At 34.0% G+C, this 17,292-nt stretch overlaps 1 protein-coding gene across 1 annotated transcript; it reads right to left on the bottom strand.

The window, feature by feature from the left end:
* Nucleotides 1-4,437: 4,437 nt before the first annotated feature.
* LOC149205136 (benzyl alcohol O-benzoyltransferase-like) lies at nt 4,438-5,106 on the bottom strand. The gene has a single exon (XM_089397321.1). It carries the CDS (start codon nt 5,104-5,106, stop codon nt 4,438-4,440), a length of 669 nt encoding a protein of 222 aa, XP_089253447.1.
* Between the last annotated feature and the right edge of the window lie 12,186 nt (nt 5,107-17,292).

Here is a 17,292-nt window from a genome sequence, read left to right as displayed (position 1 = left end):
ATAATATGCTCATCCAAATTTTCTTCCAATTCTTTGCTTGGTTCGAAGTAGGATTTAACTCTTAATGTTTTAAATCAAAGTAAGGTCAAGAAAATAATGACAAGATATAAACATAAATGTAAACTTCTAAACTTACTAGGAGAAAGTTTGGTGGCATTTAATAGAATTTTTTTTATGAAGTTCACAAACCCTCGATATCGGTGACCGCTTCATCCATGGAATATTTGTACCAAGAAGATCCACCTGAAGGGATCACTTCCTACCGGCTCAACCATAGAGCCTAGCCCCGAGAGTGTCGATAGAATTGAACCTATGGCCTCTCAATAGAAAAGGTTCTTTAATGATGGGGACTTGATCAATTGATCTCACCCTCGAGGCTAACATCCAATAGAACTTGGAAACACTATATATAATATCTCCTTGAATTTGATTTTATTTTTAATTATGTGTATATATTTTTATGGCATGTGCACCAAAGAAAAAAAGTGTTTCCCATCGGAGAAACATTATTACCGCAAACTACATTACATATGGCCACTAGATCATGACACTCAAACGAATTCACTTTCACTACCCTTTCATTTTCCATCAAGATCCCATCTCGTGAAAGCTTGTTTAATTGTTTCATTAAGTTCTCATTTTCATAATGCAAATCTCTTAAATAATTATTCATGGTAGTATTTTTTTGTAGGTCAATGTTTCAAATACATAATAGGATTCATCATAAAGAAACCAAGTGAATGGTAAGGACTAAAGTTGTCCCTAGGGGGTTTCCTAATGACCTTCTAGTAGCATGTGTAGTTTGATATGCTAATTACCTTTTAGGCATCTCTATTAAATTTTGTAGATTTGTAGATTTTTGGTTCTATACATATGCATTTATGTCCATTTTTGTATGAAGCATAGCTATTTCAACCATTTTTTGACTTCTAGTCGTATCAAAGTTCTAATTGCAACATGGGGTGCAGAATATACAAGCTTCAACAATGTTTAGATATAATATCGATGTAAACATCTGCTAAATACCTTTCATGCATTTCTACTAAAAGTTGCACACTTAAAGAATTTTGGTTCTCTATAGATTCATATCTATCTATTTGTTCATGAGGCATACTTATTTCAACCATTTTTTTGACTTCCAATTGCATCCAATTTCTAATTCCAACACAGGGAGCACAATATACAAATGTGGACATTGTTTGTAAACAATATATGTAAATACATTTAAAGGTGCAATCATATATCGTTATTTTGGAAAATTAATAGATAATGTCTATTTTTTGCTTCAATTAATAAATTCAAGGCTACTTACGTGGTTTCCTAATGACCTTCTAGTAGAATGTGTAGTTTGATTTGTTGAATACTTTGAGACATTTCTACTAAAGCTTGACATTCCTATAATTTTCATACTTTGTAAATGTGTTTCTGTCCATTTCTTCTTGAATCATAGTTCTTCCAACTATTTTTTTACTTCCAGCTACATACATAATAACAATTCAATGGTAAGGACCAAGGATGTCCTTAAGAAATTTCTTAGAAACCTCCTAGTATCATGTGTAGTTGATCCACTAAATTCCTTTTATGCATTTCTACTAAAGCTTGTACATTTGTAGAATTTTCGTTCTATATAGATGCATTTATATCGATTTTTTATTATGAAGAATAGTTATTTCAATCATTTTTTGACTTCAAGTTGCATCTAACTTCTCAAGAGATGCAAGTTCCCATTACTACCCACTAAGTAGGACTACACTTCCATTCCATTCTAGTGAGAGTCAATGTTTGCATAGGTTGTGAAACACAATCTTCTATACTTTGATCAAAGTGATTTGTAATAGCAACACCATTAATCACTAATCTTTAGGGGAAACAGGGTACCACATTCTACAAAAAGAAGTTGATTCTATGGTACATAGTTCTATTTTATACATTATCATTCAATTCAATAGTAGCTAGAGTCAAAGGATACCTAGGTTTTTGGGCAACACAACTTTCTATACTTTGAATCAAAGTGATATTTTATATTAGCAACATCAATTATTGATCATCAATGGAAAATTGGGGCCTCATTTTGCAAAATAGAGGTGATTGTACAGTATAAAGCTTTATTTTGTACATTACCATTCCTTTCAACTATAATTGTAGACAAGGGCTACCTAGGTTGTTGAGCAACACAACCTTCTATACTTGGATAAGCATGATTTGGAATGGTAGCAACATCAACAATTCATCTTTGAGGGCAATTTGGGATGATATTCTAAGAAGCATAGTTAACTTTGTGGTAACGAGTTTTCTTATCTTGTATGTTACCATTTCCTTCAGTTGTGATTGGAGGCAAAAGTTGCTTATGTTGTTGACAATAGTGTAGTTTGTGACATGTTGCTTACATAGAAGACATTGAGTTTCAATAACTCTTGCTTGATTTCCTGATGTTTTAGGGAAACTCATACTAAAGAAGAAATGATCTTGGAAGTTGGTGAATGCCATCTAAATTATTATTATATAGGCATCTGCAGATGAAACACTAAATTTTCCATATTTTAACAGGTGTACTTGAAGAATCACCATTAAATTCTGTTTTAATGATAGTTAAATAGTAAAATGACTAATTATCTTGAAAAATATACTTACACTAATTTTAAAAACTAAAAACATTTATATCTTTTGATTTAATAATAACAAAGATATATATATATTTTTTTTTGGCTAAAAAAAAAGTTCAGCCAGAGCTCCGTCCTCCCACACATTTAAGTTTGGTTGCTCAGGGAGAAGGTTTAGTCTTATTGGTTAATGTATTTTATGTATGCTGTGTCAGCTTCCATATACAAGATAAGTTGGTCGTGTATTTTTTGTGTCAGATTCTCTAATTCCTAAGTGTGAGCTTCCGAATGAAAAAGAGAATTGATGAGTTCATAAACTGTCATTTTTTAATGCGAGAGCATGGAATGAAATGAGTGTTGGATGCAGGATATTTATTATATAATAAATTTGAATATCAATATCTTGTTTTGCTAACATCTATGGCATATCAGTAATATTGTTAAAAAAATTTAAGACATGCCTAATTTATAAATCATTATATTGTTTTTGTAATGTCTTTTATCTTTTTCTGTCAGCATTCAAGATGAAGTTCATGCATCTTAATCTTCTTATTAATCTAATCAATAGTATTTTGGAATCTTCAAATTCAAAAAATTGTATAAAGTTCTCATGGCCCAATAAATCAATAACTCAACCTTAGCGATAGTATCGGGCCTAATTCCTAACTTCATTTGCATACTATAACAAAAGCTGATGTCAATTACTATACCAGCTCCATAGTTTCCATTGGCGAGAGCTTCCTCTAAGAAAACTTGCTGTCAATTACTATACCAGCTCCATAGTCTCCATTGGCGAGAGCTTCATCTAAGAAGCTTCTTGGATAGACATCCATATTAATAAGCAGTTGTCTATAACGCGACTTTTTGAAAGTCTTTTTGGCGGGTTTTTCAGTCGAAATCCGTCAGGAATTTATTGGAATCGCAAGTTTGATAGCTAGTTTCTGCACAATGAAAGCGTCCCAGAGGTTTTTCAGGGTGCTGAATCCAAATATACAGTTAAAAAACCATTTTAACTGCAACAAATCAAGATTTAACCTCAATTTCTTGGGCCAGATTCCGTCACCGGAATCTCCAAAAAGTCCCATTATAGACAACTCCTATTAATAACCACTCTGTCCAACTTCTGCTTAGCTGAAATTTGATTAGGAACCTATACACTAAAAGTTTTTTAGTATTAAAAGCTGTCATAAAGGAATTAATTTGAAAGTTAAAAAAAAAAAAAAAAAAAAAAACCTTATTCTGATAATTCCATAGGCCCATAAAACATAGACGAACCAGTAATGGAATCTGGGTCAAAAATTGCTTTTAACCCAATTCCACAGACAAGCTTCTAAAGACAAACCAGACGATTCTGATTTCAATTGAAAAAAACTATTAACAAGCTGTGAAATTTTCACTATAACTGAAAAAGAAATAGAAAGATTTAATTGAGCTCTTGCTGAAATGTTTGAATGGCAGTGGTTGGTAGAAAAATTGGAAAACCAGTAATGGAATCTGGGTCAAAAATTGCTTTTAACCCAATTCCACACACAAGCTTCTAAAGACAAACCAGACGATTCTGATTTCAATTGAAAAAAACTAATAACAAGCGGTGAAATTTTCACTGTAACTGAAAAAGAAATAGAAAGATTTAATTGAGCTCTTGCTGAAATGTTTGAATGGCAGTGGTTGGTAGAAAAATTGGAAAACCAGTAATGGAATCTGGGTCAAAAATTGCTTTTAACCCAATTCCACACACAAGCTTCTAAAGACAAACCAGACGATTCTGATTTCAATTGGAAAAAACTAATAACAAGCTGTGAAATTTTCACTGTAACTGAAAAAGAAATAGAAAGATTTAATTGAGCTCTTGCTGAAATGTTTGAATGGCAGTGGTTGGTAGAAAAATTGGAACCAGGATCTTTTCGATTCCGCTACCTGTGCTGCGTACATGACTGTAAATTGATAATCCAGGCTCTGCAATCACTGCAACGCCTCCATACTCCGCTTTTCCCCATCCAAAATCCACTCCTGCAAAATCAAGTTTGGAGATATCAGTGGTGATGATGAAATTGCGAACCAGAGCAGCTGGAGTACGCCCTTTCACTTCCATGAGGTCGATGTGGGCTCTGACGTAGCCATCGTCAACAATTCTTTTGGCGTCATTAATTAATTTAACAGCAAAAGACATGGGCCTTTCTATTAAATCCCCTGCTCTTGCCACAGCGAAGGAGATACTGAGTGCGTTGCCATAGTAGCCACTGGGAAGGGGCGGTTGAAGCCTCGATCTGATATCTATTGGAAAGGCCAACCTCGCTTCCTGGTCGGCGGGGATATTGAGAACCTTGCTTCTGGAGCGCCACAACCAAGCTGATAATACTTCAAATGTAGAACACTTCCCTCCCACTTGGCTTTTCAGAGCTGCAATTTCCTCTGACCCCAACAAAACTGATAGAGTCTGCATTTCTTGTTGATTTGTGTGTTCATCATCTTGTTGATTTGTGGGTATACTTCCCTGTACAAGCATTCGTGCGGGGTCGGAGGATTTCTCTGTTCCAAACAGGCGGAATCGAAGGCCGAGACGCCCCTCTCGCCATTTCAGCGAGGGCTTTCAAGAACTGGAGGATTCCAATGCCATCACTCATGCAGTGATTGAACCTCAAAGCGAATATGAACCCTCCGCATTTCAAACGCGTCACCTGAGAATGTATATCATGGAGACTGATTTTATCAATGTGTGAGATCGGTAACCGGATCTTTACCCAAAAATATTAAATAAATAAAATAGAAAATTAAATGCAGTGTAATAGCCATGAATGCAGACTAAACACTTCATCATATTTTTCGGTCGATAAAAATATATAAGAAAATTTTTAATCAAGATTTTGTTGCGGATATTTTTAATTTGCACTAGGTCAATATTATAATTTATCAATACCATAAATATAAAAATTTATAAATCATTTCATATAACTTTTATAATTATTTATCAATTTTTATAATTTATAAATAGTTTTTCTAAACCCATTTACAATATTATAAGTCAATACCATAATTTATCAATACTACACATTCAAAAATTTATAGATCACTTTATTTAACTTTTACCACTATAGATCCATTTTAAGTGCAGATCTAACCTGAAAGCAGAGAGATCAAATTTCTTCAGGTGTAATTTTTTTAGAGCCCAAAATACAATGTGATATTTTTCATTGCTTAAATTGTATTTTTAAATATTAAATATAATATATATATGGAACCAAATAAAAATTTTAACCATAAAAACTTAATTCTTTTTCTATATATAAATATTTATATATGAAATTTATATCGACATAAATGAATTAACATAAATCTTCAAATAATTTATTTAAATCTCTTCAAATATTTTTGAAAAATATAAAATTTAAATATTTGATTCACACATTTTTTGACTTCTAATTATTTTAAAATATATTTATTTTTTAATTATTATAAATATTATTTTTCTATTTAAACCATAATTTTTAATTTTTAATTTTATTTTTAAATAACTATAAACTTAATTTACACATCTACTCACACTAAACTATAAAATAAACTTCTCCACTTAATAAACCCTTAACATTTCATATAAACAATATATTATAACTTATCATTTCATATAAACACACATTTTCCGGAAAAAACGCATGCACTTCCAAAAGAGGGCCTCACTTCTTTGCCTCGCAGTTTCTTTTACTTCATCTTCAGTCATGGACGCTTCGGCAGACTGGATCCATCCCAGAATTTTGACCACTGGTTATAATTTAATTTTTTTTTTGGTTATAGCTAGACTCTTTTTTTTTGTTTTGTTATAGCTAGACTTTATATGTTAGTGGATCGAATGATTTGGAATATGATGTTTAATTTCTTTTTCCATGATCATAACATATGTAATGATTTTTTTATTAATATGAAATTTGTGTTTTGTTTTTAATTTTATTAATATCATATTTTTTAACTATTTAATTTAATTAGATGATTAAAAAAGGTATAATTATTTTTAATATAAATCTTAATTTTGATTGAGCTAAAATCATGTGTTATTTTGTCAGTATTCAATATGGATTTAACATGTATCTCAGTTAAAATAAAAATAAAATATTTACTAAACAGAAAATAATATTTGCTAAAAAAATGAATATGTATATTTAGGTACTTTTGATTAAAAACATCATTTCGACCTCACTATAGTCACTCAATGTAGTAAAAATATTTCCCTTACTTTCAATAATAAATAAAATATTTTGATGTGCACATGACGTAATATAATTTTATATCAACTTTTGAAAGAGATAGATATCAACTTCTTTTATATATATATATATATATATATATATATATATATATATAACTTTAATGTTTTATAAATAAAATATTCAATGTCTAAAGAAAAATAATAATTGAAAGTTAAAAAGTAAAATAAAAATGTCAAGTATTTCCTAATAAGAATAATAAAAAAAAAATTACGATTAAAACATTTTTAGTCTTACTATTTTATATTTTTGGTCTATTTTTGGTATAAAAAAATTGTCAATTTTCCTTGCAATCCAACAAATATTTTTTGGACCTACAAGTTTAACTTATTTACTCTATATGACATTAAAAAAATATAAGAGAACCACTATAGATTCATTAGTATCTATTAAAAATGAAAAGAATGTAATTTTATTTTTCCAAATTTTACATTAAAAATTTGCACTTCAAATGATCTATATTATATATATACTAGTATAAAAATTCTAAAATAATCTAAATTTTTATCATTTACCTAATAATTAAATTAAAATTTTAAAACAAATACCTTTATTAAAATTACAACTAAAAACTTGACAAAAGATGAAATCCATAATTACAAATTTTAAAAATATTTTAAAATAAAATTAATAGATTAACATACCTTTTATCACAATATTTTGTTAAATATGTTCTTAAAAAAGAAAACGAAAGGCAGACACTACGGGGGCGGAACAGAGAAACATTAAGGCACGAGACCAGCTTACTTCACTATCATTGAACTCTAATTATGATTCATTTTTCAATAATTATCGCTGTTTTTCTAGCCAGAAAGGGTTTTCTCAGTTTTCTAATTATTGGTATTGCATTTTGTTTGGTCTATGTTCAAGATAAATTGGTAATCAAACGCAGTTGCAAAAACATAAATTTATTTACAATACTTTTGTATTTCTAATGTAAATTAGATTCAGGGCAAGGTAGATTCAAGGTGTTTTAGATAAAGTCAACATACAAAAGTCAACACTTCACAAACATGAACCATGGTAAACACTTCACCGACCTGAATTCACAGAGCAAATATTAAGTACTAGCTACTAGCTACTAGCTTAATTGGTTTATTGAGGTTTAATAATTGTTTTAGTGATTTTTCATTTATTTTATTTGTCAAGTTGTTTGTTATTTTTTGGGGTTGATTTGTGGTTTAAGAAGCTTTGGTCCAAAGGTGCATCTAATCTGCCAAAGTCACATGATGAGATTACACTAGGCCTGAGCCACCCCAGCTCTAAACTGACTGAATCTTTTAGCATGTCTCCTCCTCTTACTACTAAATCCATCCTTAACCGATTGTACAAATGAAACTTGATTATTAATTTTCTATTTTATCTATTATATATTATTTTATTCTCATTTCTATTTTTTTATTAAATATTACTGTGATATAATCCAAAAAAAGGATATAAAAATAATAATAAAAACTAACTTCGGTTACAAGTATTCATAAATTCACTATTGAGTCAAACATGAATATTATCTATGAAGTAACATACAAATAATCAACCATAAAAAAATATAAAATTAGGTTACATCATACATGATTATTTAGAGAATGATAATGATAAACTAACTATTAATTTTAAATGAGGTATATTATATTCATTATATTTTGTATGATGGAAAAATTATTTTAATAAATAAAATTAAAATAAATGTATATATATATATATAGTAAGCTTGGTAGGATTTTTTTCATTATTTTTCAACATCAAGCAAGTTACATCTATATGTTAAATAGTTAGGTGGTCTCAACTTGCCATGAGGGAAACCAGGTTTGTTGACCATGCAATAGCATGATAAGCTATCCAAAAACAAAATAGAATAAGTCTATCCAACCATGCTAAAAATGTCTAATTGTCTTTGTACTGCCTGACATCTAGATATATATAAACATATTAAAAGAACTGAAAAGAAAAACTGTTGCAGACACTAAAAGTCAAAACAAAGGTGATACACTAGACTACTCATTGTCCGCTAAGTCAACCAGGTTCGGGTCCCTTTCACTTGACCGAGGAAGTTCAAATTGTGGAATGCATGGGATGTCTTGTTCTATGCGCCTAAGACATTCGTTTTGCTTCTGAAGCTAGAACTTGATTTGCTGAAAATCCGGACTACAATCTAGGAAAGCCTATGTTGCCGTGGTCGACCCTAAAGGAATGTGCTCCAAGGCCTTCACCAAAAGGCTCTTCATCAACTAATATAAGTGAATTGTCTACTTGTACTAAGAAGTATGACCCTGAGAGTGCCCAGGATCAAGCACCAAGGTCTGCCAATCATCCTCGCCAATGTCCAGCAACTCAACTTTCTTATTTAACTCCTCTTCCCATTGAGTTATGAGCCAACGAACCGGGGTTGAGCCCACATGATATGTAGTGGCTGCTTCATCAATAATCCTTGAGGTGGACTTACACCCATGAGTTTTATCAATAGAAGTACTAGGATAATGGGACATTGTGGTCGCTTTGGTCTGCTTCCCGAGACCATAGGAACCCCTGGTGGTCTTTCTTCTCCCGTAAGTAGTGCAAGACATAGTACTTGTGATGAGGGACCGACAAGATAGACTGAAACCAACCAAATTAAAACCAAAAATCTGACCCAAAGCGAGCCAAAACCCAGGAGCCGAGAGCTTCTAGGGGTCGCACCTAGTTGGGGGACTTGTCAGGGTGATTAAATGTGAGAACCACAACCCATACAAAACCCAATGGTATCTCTTTTTGCAACCCAGACCCCTGAAACAAGAGTAATCCCAAGGCTCATAGACATAAGTCCAACTGAATGCAAACCAGTGGAGGGTATCATTAAAAACCAAGCCATTTCCCTGTCGAGACCTTGATAATACAGGGCCACGACCACATATTACCAAAGAAAAACTTAAGCGAGTGCTCCAATGACATAACCAAAGAGACCATGGGTGGCCCATAGGCCTTACCAACAACATGCCCATGCGAGCCAACATAACTCCAAAAAACACAGACACAGGAATATAAAAAACTAGACAGCCTTCAAATGATTCAGTAACAACAAGACCCTCTTCCAAGGATTACATCTTCGAGACCGACCAATTCACATCACATCCCTTCTTCCATGAAACCCACAGACAAGAAAGAAGAGCCATGACAAAGAGATATATAAAAAGTCGGAGAACATACCCGAGGTTGGCAACCTGAATCCACAACATGAGAACCCGAGCCCTTCGAAATACCTCCACAAAATTCTTCAACGGCCTGCCAAACTACTCTACTCCAATACTATGCCAAAACAAATCGTAGACGAAGTACTTACCAATCTCACTATTGAAAAATCCGGGAGGTTTTCACATTTTCATTCTATTACCACCTTCCCACCTTGCATTCATTGCGATCATGCGACCTGTCACCCCTCCATGTGCTTCGTGCATGTGGAGGGTGGTGTAGGGGCACCTTGGAATCCATACATGTTGAGATGATCGAGATTTGCCCGCTTGCACCCTATATGTTGTCGTAACATCTTTATATTCAACCAACCAAAAAGCCATTATCAAGGTGTCACCACTTCTTATTTATAAGGGGTCTTTATTTATAAAAGGTGTTATGAGTTAAAAATATATATTATAAATAAAATATTAATTTTCAATTATTTAAAAAGTGAAAATTTAATAAACAAATTGAAATATCATATAATTAATAATTAAAATATTTAAAATGGAGTTCCATGATACATAATTGAGGATAACAAACTAATTATTATTAATTTGAATCGAAAGGTATATATTTATTAATTATATTTTAATAAATAAAAACAAAGTATATATATATATATTAAATGTCATATAATTAATAATAACATAATTAACTCACTTTCGTGGGCAGCTTAAGTGGCAATGGCTGTGAAATTGAAGTTTTATGTGTGAGGAGCTTCGAAATTCAAATTTCCCTAATTCATATATGCTTGCAGAAGGGGCATATGTAGGTGCCTAGAAGTTATAATAGGTAGCGGTTGGAATCAAACCCGTATCACGAGTACGAGACCAACCTAGTTGTCAATTCTTCTAGATATGAAAAAAAATGAAAAATAACAAAATTAACCCATGAGGTATAGACTAGTTTATTTGTATGGGGTTTAGTCCCCATAAAATCATGAGTTCAAATCTCATGGGGAGGGTTTGAGGATGGGAGCCACCTTTAGGGGAATTAAACTATTCTAAGGGGCATCCAAGCTCGATCCAGCTTCGCATAATCTTGGTGATAGTATCCCACTAGTGGGAAGAACATTCTTCCATCCCAAATTGGGGTTGGCCACTGCCTAAGCTTAGCCTAATTTGATATATATATATATATATATATATATATATATATATATATATATATAATGGGGTGAACATTGTGGCAACATTCATGGAAGAGGGGAGAAAGGCAAGCCACCACCTCCTGGTACCTAGAGTACACACGAAGGGGCACCTACCTACACCCCTCATGTGACATTAATTAGTCCAATTGAGTCGATGGTTTGCAATTGGAAAACCGGTGGGATGAGGTATTGTGCAATGAAGTCTCAAGTGAAGTTAGCAGGGGTTCATTCGCTTATGGAGTTGCAGGAAAAAATTCTCACTTGGGGAGTTGAGAACCTAGCTTTGTGAGGGGGAAAGTGAGTGTGTTTCTAGAGATTGGGTTCCTAACATTGGATACACGTGATGTTGAAAAACCAATACATTTAGGCTATTCAACTTTACTGGCACATTGAGACCCTCATAGAGAAAGTGATGCAAGACAAATTAACTGCCCAAGAGAATTCAACCAACATCTTGAGGGAGATTCAGAAGTACGTCCAACACTTACACTCTCATGTGCTCAACATTGGAGCCAAGCTCACCTAATTGGAGTCGTATCTTGGTCGCAAGAAATTGTAGAGCCCAACTTGCAAGACCAGCAATACGGTATAGATAGAGGTCTCCAACTCGTTCAGCTAGTTCGATACATTTGGATGAATTGCTCTCTTGGTTTTATTTTAATCATATTGTTTAATTAGGGATGACATCGTAATTTGTTATCTAGTCTATGGTTTTATATTCTAACTATAGCTATTGTTGAAAATGCAACAAGAAAATCCTAATTTAATTTTGTCCTTGAATTAAATTGTAATTCCACATCTCATGACAACTTGTAATGGTTAACTAGGTTAATTTGACTTAGTTGGCTCAATTCATTCTTGTTGAGGGTCTAACTAGAGTCATGTGGAGTGTCTCCTAATTTTTAGGAGCCATGGTTGAGTTTACATTAAGTTGTAATTATTTAATTCAGTTTAACTGGGTTTAAATCAGTTAAACGAGTTCCAAGTGATGGAGGAATTAGCAGGAGATCCAATAGTGGGGTGTAACCTGCAGTAGTGGGGTGTAACCAGCACTGATCAACCTGTAAACTGAAGATTCACCCATAACTAACTCATGCATGTTAGATCAGTGAAAGACCCGATTGAGATTGGAGTTCAAGGACAGTGTACTATCAATTGTATAATCCTCTGAATTGTACAGGTGGTGAATGTAATCAAAGGAAGGTCTATGTGGATTGTGTAATTCATAATTGTGGGATTTTCCAATTAAATATGGGTTAATTCCCTAGGAAACTGCGTAAGGAAATAGGAGCTTGGTAGGCAGCAGAATTGGCTAAGTATTGGCTTGAGCTTGTCTGGGAAGTAGAGAGATAGATTGAGATAGTGCAGAGTGTTATAGGCCATTTTTTCATGTCCGATCAATAGGCCTCCTAATGGGATCAATCAAAATCCTTTCCCCCCTTTACATCATCATTGCACAAAGCCCTATGCATGACTCTCTCATTCCCCAGAATTTATGCCTTAAACTGCATCATCTGAGCCAGTTTTAGGACCAACACACCTTGACCTCTTGCTAGACAGCATTCACCTACAAGTTGCTCCACTGTGGCCTGCGTTGATCACCTACAAGTTACTTCCCTTTGCACCTGTGTTGATTCTAGAAATTCAGGAAAAAGAGAGAAAATCTCGAAGCCTCCATTTCCAGAAGCACTGTGATACACTGAACATAACATTCGGGGAGATTTCCTACACGCACGTTAAGTCCTTAGTTCACCAAGGTGTATATTGCAATTCATGGTTTCTTGGTAAACCTTTTGCCTAGTTTACCCCTTTGTTTATTTTGTGTCTTTAATTTCTAAAATCAATTAATTGACTGCAAAATAACATCCTCCTTGTGGAACAACTCCTTAGTGGACCTTAGGTTGAGACTAATGGAAACAGTTCCAGAGTCTACCAATCAAGGGAACCCCTTTGACCAGAATCTTGGTCCTTTTCCTTCTTTTGGAAATAGTGTTGCTCCTTATATGGCAATGTTGTCTGTTCCAGGATTGACCACTGGTTTTCCGGTTTGGTTATTTTCGAACCCTATGGTTCCAAATGTCCAAACTGCTTCTCAATCGAATTATCCTCCACCTGAACAACATCAACCTCATGTTGATCCTAAACTTGACCCTTTTCCTTCTTGAACTATTGTTCTTCATCCCTTTCTTCCTCTTCACCGAGTGAAAGTCTTGATTCTAGTAACCAGGAAGTTAAGAAGAAGAAGAAAATGATGAAGAAGAAGAAGAAAAATAAGCATGGGGGAAACAAAGCAACCACTGCTACGGATGCAACTAATATGGAAAAATATTCCAATCAGCCCCATAAAGTTAAATTCCATTGCATTTTATGTAAGGGTGTCCACCTTCTTAGAGATGTTCCTGATATTCCCAAGGTATTAGAAGTGTGGTCCATAGGCTCACATTGGCCTTTGTCATCAGCTTCTGGAGATCATGCTAGTGACAAACCCTCAACTAGCGATAGTAAGGTCCATGGGAAAAAGGGTAAAGTCAAATTTCCTTGTAAGTTATGTGAAGGGAATCATCATATTCACCTTTGTCCTTATATGGATGAAGCTTCAAAAGTGTTGGAAAACCTTACAGCTTCTTAGCCTCGTTTCCCGACTCGTTATCAAACTCTTTCTCCCATTCCTCCACTAGTTGATGAAGTGATTGATCAGAATCCATCTCTAGTCAATCCCGCTCTATCTGAACGTGAATCCCATGAGTCTGTTCCCAACCAAACATTGGTTAAGAAAATTGTTGACTCGATTCCACCTTCATTTGATCATACCTTTCCTGCAGAGAGTGTTATGCAACCAGCTCACAAAATAGAAGGAAAGTTAGAGCAACGACTTCAAAATCAACATCTTCGAGGGGGCGGCCTCCTTTACATTACACAAATGAACAATTCTTGGACGATACAAATGACAAGACATCCTTTCTATATATAGGAGTCTAAGGGGTCACAATATAGTCAAAACTGACATAACAATAATAATGTAAGGGCAAAATAATAACAATAGTGGGCTTCTATGGGGCACAACAATAACAATAAGGGGCTACAACGACAATAGTAATAAGGGAATACACTAGTAATATAGGGGCCTAACATTACCCTCTCCTTCAGAAAAGTGTTGTCCTCAATGCTTGAGTAGTTCTGGATGCTTATGTATAAAATTCTCACCCTCCCATGTGGAATCTTTAGCAAGTAAGTTCTTCCACTTGATGAGATACTCTAAAATTGATTGATTTCATAGCTGTCGAGTTATTGTTTCTATGACTGCTTCAGGTTCCAATATCATTTTTCTTTCCTCGTCAAGTTCTGGAAATATTGTTTGAACTGGGAGATATTGTTTGAACTGGGAGCTTGTCACCTATGACTTTCTTTAAGCATGAAACATGGAAAATTGGGTGCAATATGGAAGTTGTAGGAAACTCCAATTTGGATGCCATAGTACCAATCTTTTGCAACACCTTATACGGACCATAATACTTTGGTGATAATTTATTATCCTTCTTAGCTTGCTTGAGGGAAATTTGTTTGTATGGTTGTAGCCGTAGAAATACCCAGTCACCTACATTAAAACTTATTTCACTACGATGTTGATCTTCCTATTGTTTCATTCTATTTTATGCTAAATTGAGGTTATCCTTTAAGAGTTGGAGAACTTGTTGTTGATTCTCGATGTGATATTCCATTACTTGAACCTTAGAGTTGTTGATTCTCGATGTGATCTTCCACCACTTGAACCTTAGAGTTGTTGATTCTCGATGTGATCTTCCACTACTTGAACCTTAGAATTTTCTCTTAAATATGATGTTATGGACGGTGGATGATATCCATAAAGTTCCATAAATGGGGTCATTTTTGTTGCAGTATGGAAGGAAGTGTTATATACCACCATTCAGCCAGAGGCAACCATTTGACCCATTGCGTTTGTTTATCAGATACAAGCAACGAAGATACCTTCCAAAAATTTGTTCACTATCTCAGTTTTCCCATCAGATTGAGGATGATAAGATGAGCTATAAGCTAACTGAGTACCTAGACAAGAAACTAATTATGTCCAAAAATTTCCAGTGAACATGGGATCTCTGTCGCTTACAATAATCTTTGGGTTTCCATGTAGATTTTGAATTGTTTCCATAAATGCAGTAGCAACTGTACTGGATTTAAAGGGATGAGATAATGCACAAAATTATGCATACCTTGTAAGCTTATCAACTACCACCATGATGACACTCTTTCCTTCGGACTTGGGTAAACCTGTGATAAAATCCATTAAAACCTCCTCCCAACGTTGACTTGGAATGGATAAAGTTTGTAATAGACCTGGGATCTTAATTGTTTCAAATTTATTTTGTTGGAAAACCAAACATTCCACCACAAACTTTTGAATATCAGATTTAAGGCCATCCCAAAAATATTCCTTCTTAACCCTGTGGTAAGTTTTTTAAAATCCTGAGTGCCCTCCTAAGGGAGAGGTGTGTAATTACATTAGAATCTTTTGTTTGAGTTGGGAATTCTTACAGAGGTATAAGCGATATTTGAACCATAACGAATCATTTTTCCAACTAAATGTATCAAATGTACTGGGATCTTGTTGTATCTTTTGAATGAGTGCCCACACTTATTCGTCATTCTTCCATTCATCGCTTGCTTCATTTATCCAATTTGGTTGGATAATAGAAATGGCACTAAGAAATTATTCCACATCCTCATCCTTTCTGGAATCAAATGAATAGCATGATCATGATCACGAATAGGTGGGAGGCCTTTGGGAGTCTCAAATACCTTGGAATGATTGTCCAAGACTTTTTGGAGATCTGGAGAAATAGATGATTTCGACGTGGGAACCTCTAGCAAACATAATTGTCAAATTATGCCACATTGTTATTTCTTTAGAATATTTGTCATGCCATTAGAGCTAATTATCTTTCCCAGTTTCCCTTTGATACCCCTTAATTCAAATTCCTTTCCTTCTGAAAACAAATTCAAAAAAATCTTGAAAATTAAAATCTATCGTACCCAAAGATTGTAGCCATTGGAATCCTAGTACAACATCAACACCACCCATTGGAATGGAAAGCATTGGACTATTCAACACATATTCTCCCATGGATAGCATGATATTATAAAGCTTTCCAGCTAAATTTATGGTTCTTCCATTTGCAACCATCACTTGACACTTTGGTGCTGGATATAGGAAGCAATTCAATTCCTTCGCTACCTTACAATGAATAAAATTATGGGTACTGCCCGAATCAATAAACACTATTACCTTTTTCTTCTTGATATGTCCTTCTATCTTGATAGTTTGAGTGGTTATTCTGGCCAATGCATTACAAGATATGGTTGGATTCATCTCTTCTTTCTCTAGGCTTTGTTCGTGGTGTGTATCCTCTTCTTTTGATGTTTCTTGTTCCTTTTTTCTTCCTCTTCACAATCTATGTAAAATAATTTGTTCTCATCACACTTATGACCTTTAGTGTATTTTATATCACAACTGTAACAAATCCCTTTTGCTCTTTTTTCTTCCAATTGTTGTGGTGTCAACCTTGTAGGTTGTGGAATGCTAGGAGCAACAACACTTCCATCTTTATAGTTGTTATTGGTAGGCTTCCTTGTTTCCATAATTTTTCTTTCAATTTTTCTTGCCAACCTGAATGCCTTCTCCAATGAATCAGGTTCCCAAAGGCGAACCTCATGTTGGATTTTATCCTTTAATGTCCCTATGAACACATCAATCTCATGCTCCTCTGGAATATCTTTTACCCTTATATTCAATTTTTGGAAGTCTTCAATGTGCTCCACCATTGAACCCTTTTGTTTGAGATTTATCAATTGGCTAAAAAAAGGTGTTTATTTTTGTATCCTCATAATGTGCTATCATTTCTTTCGTAAAAATTGCCCAAGTGACAAATTTTTTATGAGAGTAATGCCATCGATACTATACAAACCAATTGGGTTCTGAATATAAATTTTCAACGCGTATCTTTTGTGTGTTTTTCACATTATGGAGATCGAAATATTGCTCCATTTGTAGTATCCATGT

This window comes from Pinus tabuliformis, chromosome 1_2, assembly GCF_031772625.1.
Source record: "Pinus tabuliformis cultivar Carrire ecotype Pingquan chromosome 1_2, CPIR1, whole genome shotgun sequence".
NCBI classification, from domain to species: domain Eukaryota; kingdom Viridiplantae; phylum Streptophyta; class Pinopsida; order Pinales; family Pinaceae; genus Pinus; species Pinus tabuliformis.
Note: the sequence above shows the minus strand (reverse complement) of the source record. Positions and strands in the feature narration are given on the sequence as shown.

What these genes read in the sequence shown, in the direction of transcription:
- LOC149205136 (XM_089397321.1), bottom strand. Translation starts at nt 5,106, where the DNA reads ATGCTTGTACAGGGAAGTATACCCACAAATCAACAAGATGATGAACAC.